The 14731-nt window shown below is 48.7% G+C and overlaps 1 protein-coding gene across 2 annotated transcripts; it reads left to right on the plus strand.

Annotated features, from left to right (window-relative positions):
• Positions 1-1016: 1016 nt before the first annotated feature.
• Positions 1017-14723, plus strand: HNRNPM (heterogeneous nuclear ribonucleoprotein M). 2 transcript variants are annotated; one of them, XM_020780822.3, is made up of 16 exons: positions 1017-1211; positions 3725-3897; positions 6767-6819; positions 7737-7744; positions 7838-7931; positions 8175-8369; positions 8932-9085; positions 9288-9337; positions 9628-9688; positions 9892-9993; positions 10235-10279; positions 11107-11184; positions 11997-12095; positions 12618-13408; positions 13989-14040; positions 14214-14723. In XM_020780822.3, the coding sequence occupies exons 1-16, from the start codon at positions 1063-1065 to the stop codon at positions 14375-14377; spliced, it is 2268 nt and encodes a 755-aa protein (XP_020636481.3). In that variant the 5' UTR covers positions 1017-1062; the 3' UTR covers positions 14378-14723. The 2 variants fall into 2 exon arrangements, with proteins under 2 accessions (XP_020636481.3, XP_020636482.3); XM_020780823.3 differs by lacking the exons at positions 1017-1211; positions 3725-3897; positions 6767-6819 and having other exon boundaries at positions 6830-7744; positions 11107-11157.
• Positions 14724-14731: the final 8 nt, after the last annotated feature.

Below are 14731 nucleotides of genomic sequence, written 5' to 3' on the forward strand. Positions count from 1 at the left end.
GAACTAATGCTTCGACTTAAGAACAGCGGCTCAACTTAAGAACGAAAAACAGCAGATATGGATTAAATGGTTTTCAATGCATTCCTATGGGAAATGGTGCTTTGACTTAATGTTTTGACTTAAGAACGCAGTCCAAATACAGATTAAGTTCTTAAGTCGAGGTACCACTGTATTCTGATCCCCACCTGCTTTTCTTTCTTTGCTGTTCTGAACACTGGTGAGGATCAGAAATGCACTAAAAGGCTTGCTGGATAGAGTGGCTTTTTCTCACAGGGCCTGGCATGGGCATTGTAGGGGTAAGAAGAAGTGATGTTCCTTTCTAGACAGGCTCCTACCCCATGAACTGTAGGAATGTTGGGGATAAAGCATATGAAAAATGTCCATGACAAGTATCAATCCCATCCTGTCTTCTTTCGTTTCTTTAGAAACACATTGTCAAGCATTGACTTCCTTTTTGGTTAACAGGTGCTTGTATGTGTGTGTCCCCTTCTGCAATTCCCTTCACCTTATGTATTATTTTATTTCTATCTATATCTTAAAATTTCATTTCTTCCCATTATGAGACCCCAAATGATTGCAGATTATTGAAAACAAACTTGCTAAAACTGGAACAACTTAGTACATTGGGAAAAAAACTAAACATATCCTGTGCTTTTCCAAAGGAAAGAACGAAAACTATATTTTATCAGCAAAGAAAACGAATGTTAACCAATTATAAAAGACGCAACTATCGAGAATGGTAGAATTTAATTCTAAAAGCGTACTAAGAGTGAGCGGACGTAGGAGATAGAGCAGCGTTTTCCGGGCGGGAATGGATAAGCTGGGACACAGTCATATCGGCTTTGAAGCGGAAGTCAGCATGGTGGCGCCGCTCTATCATTTCTCTCGGGTGGGAGCCCCGAAAGTGGAGAAGGAGAGAGAGGAGGCCGAGCGAGGTTTGGGAGTGCGGCTACTTCCCTCTTCTTCCTCCTGATTGGCCAGGAGAGAGTCCGTTAGGAGAAGGCGGGGCGAAGGGGTCGAGCGCGCAGGCGCAGAACCTCCGGCGGGCCTGAGGAGAACAAAATGGCGTCTGAGGTGGCGGCTACGGCGCCCGTCTTGTCCGGTCTGGAGAGCGGGCCCAAAATGGCCGAGCCTGGCGGCGGGATGATGATGGCGGCAGGCGGCGGAGCGCCGAACGGGGCTGGCAATGGAGGCGACGGGCTCCCCAAGAGGTGAGGCCGCGGAGGCGCGTTCACGTGTGGGGGAGTAACGGGGGCGCTCCTCGGCCTCTCCTCCGTGGGAGCGCGCCTCTCCTCCGGCTCCCTCCGTGGAGGGCGTTGGGCCCCGCGTTCCCAACCGGGCGCTTCACCGTTGGGTCCGTTACTAAAGTAATTCGTTAACGTTACTCGTTCGAAGAGAAGGAATGGGCCCCGTTTCTTTCCCCTTTAGACAGATAAGTATTCCCAGAGGTTTGGTTTAGTATCTGAAGCGTTTCAGGAGATTCGTGCGTTGGAGGGGTTTTAAGTCGTTATCGTTACTTAAGCAGACGTTGCTTTAAAGAAACGACACATTTTATTTGGAACGACGACGTTTTTAGTAAAAATGATTCAGGTATTCAAGGTTATTGGATTGCTTTGGGCAGCCCATTTTAAAGTGACTTTTTTTTACTCATTCGTTGGATGGTAATTCGTTACCAGCAGGGGCTGCCAGGGCTTCTCCGCCCCAGGGAGCCTTTTCTATATAGGAGGGCAAGGTAATTAATTCAACAGGAACTGGCCAGAAATAGCTGGTGAAGTTCCTTTTTTAAAATAAAAAAAAAATCAAGAAACGGTATCATCTTTTGGAAGGTGATAACTGGGGGGGGGGGGGGAATGAGACATAGATATCGACACCGAGGTCTGGAGTTCGAGGTTGTCTGTAGAAAAGCAAGGTGGGATTTCTATCATGATTTAAAATTTAAAATCCAATTTTTTATGATTAAAAAAATCAATTAAAAATTTAAGTCATTATTGAAATTGATTTTTTAAAAAGGAAAAATATTTGGTTTTTATCTATTCTGTAAGCCCATATGTCTCATCATAAGCAGGCCTTATATCAAGTGGTTGGATTACAAAGGAAAGATTTCTGTGTATATTCTCTGTAAAGAGGATATATCAGGCAAAATCCAAAGAAACACTACAAAATAAAAAAATACAGAAACAGGTAGTACCTTTAAGACTATTATACTTTAATGTGAGCTTTTGTGGACTTTGTCAGACATAGGGGGAAACAATGAGATGCTGGATGAAGTGATACTACTTGGGTGAAACATGCTAAATATCCCATTGAAGTAAAAAACAACTGTGTGGTCATAACAAAATAATATCCAAATTCAAGAATTTTTATAGACCACTTAAAAAAATCATCACTCACTAAATGAGCTTCAGTGTGATTTGTAAAGCTTGTTTTCTGCTGTGTGGTGAATTTTTGGGTGGCCTATAAAGGTATCGCCTATTTTTGCATTTGGATTTTAGGTTAAATATTTGTGGGCACTAAGAGTTTTTTTTTCCTCCCCTGAATTGGGTATTTGGTGATTTATGACCTGTATGTGTTTTAGGCTGTAAACATTCCCTCATGACAGGCATGAGCAAAAAGGCAGTGGGAAGAGGAGGGAAGGGGGAAGACTGTTAAAAGCTCAAAAGTGGGGTGGGTGGGAACAGTGTAAAAGAAGAGAGTAAAGGAACCACATGCGTTAATGTAGGGAATACAGTGGTGCCTCGCTTAACGGACGCTCTGTTTAGTGATGAAACCGCATAGCGACGAACTTTTTGCGATCGCATTGCAATGTTTCCTATGCGGTTTTTTCGCTTTGCGATGATCGGTTCCCTGTTTCGCTTACAGATCATCGCAAAGCGATGATTTTTAAACAGCTGATCGGCGGTTCAAAAATGGCCGCAGGGTTAAAAAAATGGCCTCCCGCTGTGTTTAGGGACGGATTCCTCGCATAAGAGGCAGCAAAAATGGGCGGCGTATGGAGGATCTTCGCTTTAAGGTGAGTTTGAAGCCCATAGGAACGCATTAAACAGGTTTTAATGCGTTTCTATGGGCTTTTAAAAATCGCATATCGACAAAATCGCTTAGCAGCGATTTTTGCTGCGGATTAATGTCTCTATGCAAGGCACCACTGTATTGACCGTTTTTAATCTTTGAGCCTCGTGATGAGAGATGGGCCTGGTAGTAGTGAAGAAAATAACAGTGGCAGTAAATGAACAGCAGAAGTATTACATTTGGTAATGGCTAGAGAGCATGTTTTGCTTTGTGGAAGACACCAGTGCCGGTGTTTTCCTTTTTCCCACTTGTTGCAGGAGAAGAATATAGGATAGAAATTGCAGAACTGGGAATCAAGGATCCTAGTGAACAGCTTGTTGGGGGGAGATGACCATTCAGAATTCTGGTTTCTCACTGGCTACATTGTTGGTAGCCTGGGTTTTCCAGGCTTAACAGAGGAAGGAAGGATGGATCGACAGATCCGGAGTTTATTAACTATTACAGCAATAAGTCAGCCATGTTTGATACTAAAACGAAAAGATAGCAGCAAAACGTCTAGCGTTTGCCATATATACAAATCAGACTGGAAACCAGATTACGGTTCAATGATTTCAGTATCTGGTTTTCCTACTGTATAAGCCGCTGCCCAGAACTGTGCTGGAATCTTTTGAGTTTGAGGGCTCTGGGTGTGACTCTCGCCTGCTTCTCTCCTTTGCAGCGAAGGTGAGCGCTCGAGCCAGAACGAGAAAAGGAAGGAGAAGAACGCCAAGCGTGGAGGAGGGAGCCGTTTTGAGCCCTACGCCAGCCCTTCGAAGCGGTACCGGGCCTTCATCACCAACATCCCCTTTGATGTCAAGTGGCAGTACCTCAAAGATCTGGTGAAAGAGAAAGGTAAACGCCTCCTGCCTGGGGGAGGCCCTGAGCAGCACCTGCCCTTCCCTCCCGGAGACCCAATATATTTTTTCTCTCTCTTGCCCTAAAGGCAGGTAATGTGCCTCGAGGTGATTCTGGGTAGCTTCAGACGAGGTTCAAGCAGCCATGGTTTTTCACGGCTCGGCCCTCCTGGTTTTGCGTGGGAACTGCGGTGCCCCTTCCCCCATGGAGGAGCGCTTCTTTTGGTGGCCGACGTGTGGCCGTGGCCAGTCAAACCTCCGATCAAATTCGCCTTTTTTGGTCTCTTGGGAGAGGCGAGACTTTTTTTTCATCAGGGATGTGGCTTGAGCTGTCTTCGTGTAGCTACGCCTATCTGAGTAAGGGTTTAATTAGAAACTCTTTTGAAGCTTTTCAGAGTTGCCCAGTGGCTGCTGAGAAAGGAGAGCAGCCGTGCACGGTCAATGTAATCGGGCTTTTGTTGTGGAATAACCCGAGGCTGTTTTAAGAGAGTGAGCTTACCAGGAAGACAAGCTGCATTGAAACTTGCCTCCACCTTTTTAAAGTTCCGGCAATGGGATGACTTTTCCCTGCTTTGTTAAAAGGCCAGTCTGTCATTTGGCCGTCATCAGTAGCCTGTGCTTTCTCTCTCTCCCCCCCCCCCCCAACAGCCAGGAGCTGGATATGCAAATTTGGACTGAGTCAAGCCATCTCTTTTGTGCCTGGAATAATAAGCCCTGCGGCACCTGTGTTGGCTAGAAATAATTAAATAGCCGCCTGTCTTCCTGGAGAGAAAGTCTCTTGAAACGTGCCGGCTGGGAAAGAAAATTGAGAGGGGCCACTTGCTTTGAAGCTTGGGGTCCAGTTTGCACCTGTGGCTGAGAGCGGAGCATGAACTCTTAACATGCTGGAGTGCCTAAGGGAAGCAGAGACGACTGCACGGCTCCACCCGGGGCCTGTGTGGATCATTCGTAATTTAAATGCACGAACGCTTCCGAGTTGCCTTAAATTACGAATGGGGTGTTGTTTTTTGGAGCGCGGCCGTTCTGGACCTTAACGCTGCGTGTGAAATATTGTCGCAGAGGAGGGTTTGTTCTCCTAGATTGTCCCTGCCAGCTGCCACAGTGAAGGTGGACCGAGGGTTTTCCGGCCTTCCAGTTCATGCGGGCGTAGGAGTCCCTCGTGGTCTGGAAGAGGAGCTTGTTTTCTCTGCTCAGCCGATCATCTCTGCAGGTGCTCCTGGGAGCAGCAACAACAACAAAAAGAGGAATCTCTCTTTTTTTGCAAAGAGAGTTTTGGTGTTTTTTACGTACAGGTCTTCTTGGGCTTTGTGATTGCAGCTCCGATTTTTTTGAGAAACTGGAAAAGCTGCTCTCTTCCCCCTGCTCCCCAGCTCCATCTGCCAAAATGATTGGTTAAGCCATCTAAGAGGACTTTATTTTAGAGGGCAAAGTTGTCATGGTTACACGGAGCAGGAGTGTGGCCCTGAAAAGGGAGAGAATTCAGAGTTTGATGTGTTAAAAAAATAGCAAGGCCTGGGATTCAGGTTTGGAAGCAGCTTGATGAATCTGAGAGGGCAAGCTGAGCTTCCATCCTTCAAAAGCATGGGATTACGTAAAGCCCTTAAATGATAGTAACTCTTCCAGAGGTGTCTTGGTGCCCAATAAGTATGGTTTGGGAGATTTAAGCTGAGTGGCCTGTTCAGATCTCTCCCTAGGTGTTTTTTGGACGACTCCCTGTGAAATATTCCCCATAGCGGCCTCCTTCGGTGAAGTCATTGCCGTTTTTATTATTTGTTGGTGATCCTTAAAAAGTTACAAACGTGCAGTACGTTTGCCCTGTAACTCACACCTTGAGAGCCAGCGTTGTTGATGTCCTTCCACCCAACCTCATCCAAATTGAAATAAATTAAATTAATAAAATAAAATACTGTACATTTAAAATAACATGTGCTTGAAAGCTTTAAGGCTTTATAATTGAGTGCTGCTCTGTCCAGAATACATCCTTTATACCCGATCAGTTCAAGGCCCTTTTGGGGCCTGGAGTTAAGTCTTAAGGATTTAAACTGGGGTGATATGATTACTCTCCTGTAACTCATGGTGTTTCTCCCTCTTGGCTGGTTTGTCCAGCATCCCGAGGGCTGTGCTGTGGCCTGTACTCAATTTAGGACACCTGATTGCGTGCTTCCGGTTCATAGTCTCTTCCTGTCTTTATTGCAAAACAGGCATCAAAGCAAAGGTCAGATGAAAATTCTGAATTTATCATCCACGTTTGTTGTTCTATAGCACGGACGGATGGAAATAAAAAAGAGCCCAAACCTGACATCCTAAGTTTTAAGAAAGTTTTAAGAAAATGTGTGTATGAGTATAAAAGCTTTTAAGGTGTGTGTTATCAGAGAGAACTTCATTCTGTAGAGGCAGCCTTGAAAATTTCACTGCCCTACTTAGGGGAGCCTTCCCACAGTGTCAGTCAGAGATGGGAATTAGGGCTCCTCCTTTCTAGGAGTGTCTAGTGTCCCCCTTGATCGTCGTCGACCAATTTGATCCTGAGGATTTGGCTCAAGACCTAAAGGGAGTGATCTGTGCCAGTTTCACTTCTCTTGTGGTTCCATCGGAGAATCTTGGAGAGCAGAGAGGAGTGGAAGCCACGTGTGCAATTAACACAGGGGCCGGTGGGGGGCAGAAAACACAGGTTAACTCTGGTTCGGCAAACGTACTGCACGGCTGTAAACACCCCCCGGTTGTGGTGGACGAGCAAACACGGAGTGTCCCCAAGCTTTTTCTAATAAGGCAGAGGCTCCGTCTACGGTTGTTGACGCTTGTTCTAAATTCCCCTTGTTTTCTTGGCTTTTCTCCCTGGGTCTGTGTACCGCCTGGAATCTCTTTTGTAGTGGGTGAGATAACATACGTGCAGCTCTTAATGGACGCTGAAGGAAAGTCAAGGGTAAGTCTTTGAGAGCTTTTTTTCCCCCCCTCCTGTGGAGTTTTCTTTTCTTTTTAACTACATGAGAAATGTAACTGTGACAGTGGCGTGGAACTCCATGAATTTGGGAAGCCCTTAGTGTCTATGTAGCACAGCGGTTTGCTCGTTGGTGTTGCCTCTGAGCTGCTTGATGGTGGGCCGGGGGGGGGAGGAGAAGATGATGCAGAGAGGGAGAGGATGTGGCCCAGTCGGCCCCCTCTGCTGTGCTCCTTTGGTGTTTGGCTGTATGCCTGAAGCATGGGTCCTTGTGTACTTGCCACCGGTATCTGAATGTCCAGAACCTTACCTTAACTTTTTTTTCCCCCACCCCTCCCTGTGGTTCTCGTGGCTGACCTTCTTAAGCTTTGGTGTGGAGCAGAGGTTGTATCCCTGTCAGAATTCCATGGCAGTCTTTTTGTGTTTGGATGTGAACCTCAGAAAATAGTAATAATAATAATGATAATAAATATATATAATTTAAAAGTAGAAATAGATGTTGTGGGCATCCGTGCTTTTTTCAAGTGAGAATCTTCCCTGCAGGGCAGTTTTCCCCCCCCTTCTTTCTTTTCCTCCTGGGACGGAGTGCCCTAAGGGTTTGATGTCAAGAAGGTGCCGAAAGGGTGGCGTCTCTCCGAGGAGTCTGTATTGCATGGGGCCTGCTTCTGTGTCAGTTCCGGGGCCACGTTAAGCGTAATGTCTGGAGTTCAGGGAGAAGCCTGTTGTGCTGCTGTTTAAACAGCAAACCAAGTGACGAATGGGCCGCCCTTTTAAATATATTTTGAAAGCCCCTCTTGTGTTTTGATCTTTTACTGATGTGTGTGTCTGTGTGCTTTTTTTTTTTTTAACTTCCGTCGCCGCCCTGCTCCTCTTGCCCGACGTGGGATCTTCACACACTCCAGGGATGCGCGTAAGTAGACGCTGGGGCTCAGCCTGTGCAACGGAGGGAGGGAGGTTAGGGTGCCCTTTGAGATCTGACTGGCCTCATGCGGTTTGCCCACAGGATCGTTGAATTCCAAATGGAGGAGAGCATGAAGAAGGCCGTGGAGGTCCTCAATAAGCACACGCTCAACGGCAGGCCTCTGAAAGTGAAGGAGGTAAACCTTCCGCTTGATACTTGGCTCTGGGGTGGGGAGGCAAGGCACAGCATTTGAGATCAACGGCCAGCCTCCAATTCTTATTAGCCCTTTCGCCCCCAGAGGCACGCTGGGTGTTGTAGTCCCTGCCCTAAGACTGCTGGAGATTCGTAGCTGGGGGCGTATATGTTGTCTAAAAGGTACACTCGCTGGCTTTGGAAGCGCCTGGTCTGATAATAAGCCGCCTGTTTTCTTTTGTTGTAGGATTCTGACGGGGAGCATGTCCGAAGAGCAGTCCAGAAGGCCATCGCTGCTTCGGGGGGTGGAGCAACGGGAGCCCCAGGGGGGCCCGGCATGGTCAGCATCCCGTCAAGCATCCTCAACAACCCCAACATCCCAAAGGAGATCATCCACGCCCTGCAGGCTGGCCGGCTGGGGAGCAAGGTCTTCGTGGCCAACGTAAGCTGGCTCCTGCCCCGAGTTGTGGGCAGCGTTTCTGAGAGGAACCCATTTCATTTATTTAGGAGGCTTTGTAGAGAGATTGAAAAACCAAGTCCTTACGAGCAGGCAGTCCGGCCCACACCCGGCACAAACTGTGCCAAAGTCTGTTCAGCCTGGGCTGTTTGTTCCAGCGCAGTACACACCTTGCACGGCAATCGTTTGTTAATCTCAGTGTTGGCTCCCCGTCGAGAGAGATCGTGGATAGCGCTGAATTGTCTTTTAGGTAGAACCTTTGCAAGATTCATTTCAGTTCTGGATAGCTGAATAGCTCAGGGGTTTAGGAGGTTGAGAGTTCGAATCCCCCAGTGGGCCTCCTTGACACAGCTTAGACAAGATGATCCAGAGGCTCCCTTCCTGCTCTGCCCTTCTAAGATAATTTTTATTAAGTTCTGTGAAAAAGCAGTTCTTTTACATTTGTCTGTTTGTTACGTATTCATCTTAGAAACATTGCAGCCGGGTGTCCCTCCCCCCCCCCCGGGCTTTTTTTTTAACGAATGCCATGGCGTCTGTTTCTATTTAGCTGGTTTATGAAGTCACATGGAAGAAGCTGAAGGAGGTGTTCAGCATGGCCGGGGTGGTCGTCCGGGCGGACATTCTGAAAGACAAAGACGGCAAAAGCCGGGGAATCGGCACCGTGATTTTCGAGCAGCCCATTGAAGCTGTCCAGGCGATCTGTATCCTTTCTCATTTACAAATTGTCAAGGGTTGTGTGTGTTTATAACAAATGGGGCTCATGAAGGGGAGGATCCCCGTGGGTCGCTGCCTGCTGAGATCCAGGCATCAGCCACAGTCTCTGCGCTGTTGGGGAGGGGTCTGCCATCGTCTGTTCCTTTGTTGGACCTGCCCGTGCATGATTCTCCTTGACTTGAGCGCCAGCCATGTTTAACGGGCAGCTGCTCTTTGACCGGCTGATGCTTGTGAAGATGGTAAGGATCTGGGACCTTGAAGGGTTTCTTCTGTGCTTGCCTGCCTCATGCTCTGTCCCCTTTTCCCCCAAACTGGGGCCACGTGTTGAAGAAACCTCTAGAGCACACTCTGTTGTTGTTGTTGTAGTATTTTTTTTGGGGGGGGGGGAATGTTGATATTTTAAAATGTTTTTGAATCCCGCCTAGTGTCTGTGTTTCCATAGAGGAAACTGTGTCTATTCTCTCCCTTTGGGGGAGAAAGGCAGCATAGAATCAAGTAAAATAAATCAGTTTGTCTTCTGATCTTTTAGGACGAGCGTGCTCTGCCCAAGGGGGAAGTCTTCCCTTCCGAGCGGCCCCAGCAGCTTCCTGGTAAGTCGCCTTATGAAATTACCGGGATGGCCTAGTGCTAAGACCTCATTAGAGCTGTGTTTCCCAACGAAGCGCCCTTTCAAATGCCCTGGATCGGCTGCAGCGTCCAGGGCCGATGGGGGTTGGGATCCGAACATCCCGAGGCAGCCTTGTTAAGTTTTGGAGATAGAATTCAAAAAGTTTGCCTGAACATGTTTTTCCAGACGGCCTCGGAGGCATCGGCATGGGGTTGGGGCCTGGAGGGATCCCGATTGATGCCAACCACCTGAACAAGGGACTGGGCATGGGTAACGTGGCCCCTGGAGGTGAGCCAATGCAGGGGGTGGGTGGATCTGGTCTCTTCTTGCACCCCCTGTGTTGATCCCCCTCCTTCCCCTCCAGTTTTTACTTTAAAAAGCCCCACACCCTTTGAGCCTACCTCAGAGGAGGGAGATTTTTGGGTTCCCTTGTGCTACAGAACACAGTACAAAGGTGAGAGCTTTCCTTTGATGTCTGGTTCTTATGTTCCGTTTTTTGTTCCAACCCACGTCCCTTTTCTTCCTCTAGGAATGGGCGTGAAAGGCTTGGGTTTAGGGATGAACAAAATGGGAGGTAAGTGGTCCAGCGGAAAAGGGGGAGGAATCCCCTCATATCCACATATCCTAGAGATGGTTTAACTGGTAGAGATGAGGGCTTGTTACTTGAACTCTTATGTTGGACACCCAGACAGGTTGTCTAAGGCAGTGGTTCTTCACCTTTGTTACTCGGATGTTTTTGAACTGCAACTCCCAGAAACCCCAGCCAGCACAGTTGGTGGTGAAGGTTTCTGGGAGTTGCAGTCCAAAACTCCTGAGTAACCCAAGGTTAAGAACCAGTGGTCTAAGGTAGCAAGGAATTCCCAACAGGAGAGTGAGCAAACGGGGACAGTTTTTTCTGTGCTGGTCTCTTCGTTTTTGTGCTTGCACAGAGGAAAGTGGGGGTTCCCCTTCTCTCTCCCCCCCCCCCCGCCTTTGCTCCACCAGCCTGCTGGGTTCCTTTAAGCTAGCTTGCTAAGCCATGCCTGCCGATCTGCATGGCTGGACAACTTTTGCACCTCAGTGCTCATTCAGAAGCCTCAGTCGGGCATTAGAAACAAGGCTCGGTATGCAAATCCCAGTTTTTTAATGAAATGAAAGGTCTTCCGCCCCACCTCACCCCCAACCTTTTTTTTGGCAGACCCGGGCTTAAACCTTGAGGCCAGCTGTGAAATTGAAAAGGGGTGGGCCCTTCGTGTAGTTCCTTAAAACGGGTTTAAAAAAACACTGTTTTGATGCTAGGGCAATGGATAGATACAGTTAACAGCAATGTGAATTAAAACACGGTATGTAAAAAACTGGAATGCATTGTCGAGATAACAAAATTTGATGCCTTTGTTTCTTCCTGATTTCTCACCTCTCCAGGGATGGAGGGCCCTTTCGCTGGCATGGAGAACCTAGGCCGTTTCCCTTCGGGTATGAACCTTGGAAGCAGGATGAGTGGTGAGGATGTATAGCTTGGAGATGGCCCCCGCGCCCACACAGGCCTGTTCCCCTGGGTTCCGCCTACAACTTAAACAGGAGGAGCAGGTTTAGGACAATGCTTAAAGAGTGCAAGAGGTTTCAGTATACCTAACGTAGCGTTCCTTAAACCAGCTGCATGAGACTCGGAAACAGTCTGAATTTGAACCGTCCTTGTTATAAGCAGACTCTCCGTCCACCCTTAAGTCCTCCAGCAGGTGTGACGTGTCTTTTATTCCCACTTCTACTTGCTGGAAGACCACCTGAGATCTAGCGTGCTTCTAGTTACGTCAGACACTCTTATTTCTCCACGCTTCCTGTTTCTCTGCCTACTGGCAGGTGTCATTAATGCATGGCTTTCTGCTCAGGGTTTTCTGCCGTGCTTCTGATTGTCCTCATGTGTTTGTGGCGTGAACGAGAAGAAGGTTTGTCAACCTGCCTGTGGTTTTCTACCTGGGAGAAGTGCACCCTCCCCCCCAGCCAACCTGAGATCCAGGGCTTTTGGTCTGGAAGGGAAAGCTGATCCAGGGATTGTTAAACAGTCATTCTCAAGAATTAGAGGTTGCCTTTTCTGATGCGGTAACACAGGGAAGGAGTGAAGAGCGATACCCTTCTTTTTTGAAGTGAAACGTTCCTTTGGATCAAGCCATGCCAGTCTGTCTTGCTTCAGAGAAAGTCTTAAATTCTAAGCAGGGAAAGGGGCTGCCAGATTGATGTTTTCTGTGTTTAGGAAACATGTTTTCCCTCCTGTTTCTCTTTAAAAGGCTTAAACTCGTCTCATTCTTTCTTTCCAGAAATGGACCGGGCCCTCGGAGGCGGCTTTGAGAGAGACTTCCCGCGAAACGAGATGGGAATGCCTCGTGGTTTTGGGGACGCCCTGGACAGAGGGATCGGTAATGAACAATCAATCACTTTTAAATCCCCGAATGCCTTCTTGGAGTTAAGATGGTTTTAAATGTTTACTTGCTTTTAGCAATTCACTCTCCTTTTAATTAGCACGTTGTTGAATTGTAATTTTCTCACTGACTGCGTTTTGGATTCTCTTTAATATTGTCGGCCACCTTGAGTCCCTTTTCAGGAGAAAGGCGGCATGTAAAGAAAGCAAATAAGCAAATAAATAAATGGCCCTTAAAAAATGGAGGATCTTTTTCAGCCCAGCCTGGGAAGGCATCTTCCTTTTGGGGCTGATCTTTGGTGGAGCGAGCATTTGTGCGTGGCCCGTCCTTGATTAAGACTGGAGTTTAATAGCAAAGCTTCAGCAGCTGGTGTGCACCCATCCTGGGTGGGTGGAGGAGGGGGCTGTTCCTTTCTCAGAGTCAGTCCGCCAGACCTTTCCAAGGCAGCAGTTTGAGGACTCGGGAGGGTGTCCTTCTGTTTCCTGCTTCTTACTGCCATTCCTTGTCTTTTTCCTCCAGGTGGTGGCGGTGCCACAGCCGGCCTCTCCGCCATGGACCGCATGGCCCCCGGGCTAGAGAGACTCCCCTCGGGGATGGGGCACGGGATGGAAAGGATGGGCTCAGAGATGGACCGGATGGGGCTGGTGCTAGGCCGCATGGGCTCTGGAGTGGATAGGATGGGGTCCGGGATGGAGCGGATGGCCCCCTTAGGGATCGACCACCTGGCCTCCAGCATCAATCGAATGGGCACTGGGATGGAAAGGGTGGGGGCCGGCCTTGGCCTCGACCGCATGGGCTCGGCCATGGACCGCGTGGGGGCTGCCATGGACCGCATGGGGGCCGGCGTCGACCGCATGGGAGCCGGCATGGACCGCATGGGGCTGGGCATGGACCGCATGGGGCTGGGCATGGACCGCATGGTCCCATCCAGCATGGGTCCCGTCATGGATAGGATGCCCGCGGGCCTGGACCGCATCGGGGCCGGCCCCCTCGACCGGATGGGGCTGGACCGCTTGGCGGCCACCAACATGGACCGGATGGGGCTGGAGCGCATGGGGGCGGTGGCGGTGGCCGCTGCGGCCGCTGCCACCAGCATGGAAAGGATGGGGCCCTCCATGGGGCAGGGCTTGGGGGCCGGGCTGGACCGGATGGGCCTGGCCATGGGGAGCACCTTTGATAGGAGCCTGGAGATGGAGCGGGGCAACTTCCCCGCTGGAAGCTTTGCTGGGGGCCTCGGGGCGGGAGGACCAGTCGCCGCCCCGCCTGCTGCTGCACCAGCCTGGAAAGCCTGCCAGATTTTTGTGAGAAACGTAAGTGGAAGGGTGCGGAGTGTGTGCATGTGTGTGTGTGGAAATAAGATAGACAACACCTGGTGCTCCAAAAATACCCCTTTTTTCCATCCTCCCCATCATCCTCCCCATGAGTTTGACATGTGCCCAGTGAGAACCGGCTTCTGGAGGGTCGCTGTGTTTTTCCCATCAGTTCAAGCCTCAATGGGGATGTGTCAGCCTGGTGCCCTTCAGCAGTTTTGTGGGGGAGTCTGGAAACAAATGCCCCCGGAGAACACCCACTTGGAGGGAAAAAAGCTGAAATATATGCATGGTGGGCTTTGGGCAGCATTCTAGGCGCTTTTGGTAACAGACAAGTCACATGGCCTTTTAAAATTTCATTCGGCGCACCCCGTTGGCCAAACAACATGGGGGCTCAGCCTCTGTCGTTAGGGTGGTGGTGAAACCCTCTGTTGCCAGAAGAGAAATCGGGTAGCATTTTGGTTTAAATGGTCTCTCCGAATGATTCCTGTGTGTCCTTGTGGAATTTTCTTGCCCTTAAAAAAAAGGAAACATCTGTACTTACCTTGCGGGCTCCTTTTTCTCTCTTCTCCTTCCTCAGCTTCCCTTTGACTTCACCTGGAAAATGCTGAAAGACAAATTTAACGAGTGTGGTAAGCAACCTTATGCCGCATTGTCTCTGGAGGTGGGAAAGGGCAAACCTTTTCACATCAGCTTCGCTTGCTGAGGGCTGGCGTTTGCCACCCAAGTCTGGGTTTGCCCAAAGCTTTAGTCCTTGTAGGGAGATTCAGGCATGAGTTCTCTTAAGGATGAATTCTCTCAACAGGTCACGTTCTGTACGCAGACATCAAAATGGAGAATGGGAAATCGAAAGGGTGTGGCGTGGTCCGGTTTGATTCCCCAGAAGTGGCTGAGCGGGCCTGCCGTATGATGAACGGGGCTCAGGTGTGCGGCCGGGAGATCGACGTGCGGATCGACCGAAATGCTTAAAACGCTATTTTTTAAAAAATTCAAAAGGGAACGAATGCGATTGAGAGAGAGAGAGGGAAAAAAACTTGGTTTGTACTTTTGTCACATTGAGACTTTTTTTAAGTTGCTTGAGTGTCTCAAAACAACAACAACCGTGAAACAACTCAGTTGCTTCCTGGAATGATTTTAATTCCTTTTTTTAAAAAAAAGAAATTGAGGGTCTATTTCCATTTTACTGTCTTTTTGTTCTTTCACCTTGAAATTGTTTAAATGTGTGCAGTCCTGGTTCTTTGTAGATGTCGCCCCCGGGTTGACCGAAAACGATGTATTCCAGTACATTTTGAGAAATAAAACTTTTGCCAGTTAACTTGGGGG

The sequence above is a fragment of the Pogona vitticeps genome, chromosome 7, assembly GCF_051106095.1.
Source record: "Pogona vitticeps strain Pit_001003342236 chromosome 7, PviZW2.1, whole genome shotgun sequence".
Classification (NCBI taxonomy): Eukaryota; Metazoa; Chordata; class Lepidosauria; order Squamata; family Agamidae; genus Pogona; species Pogona vitticeps.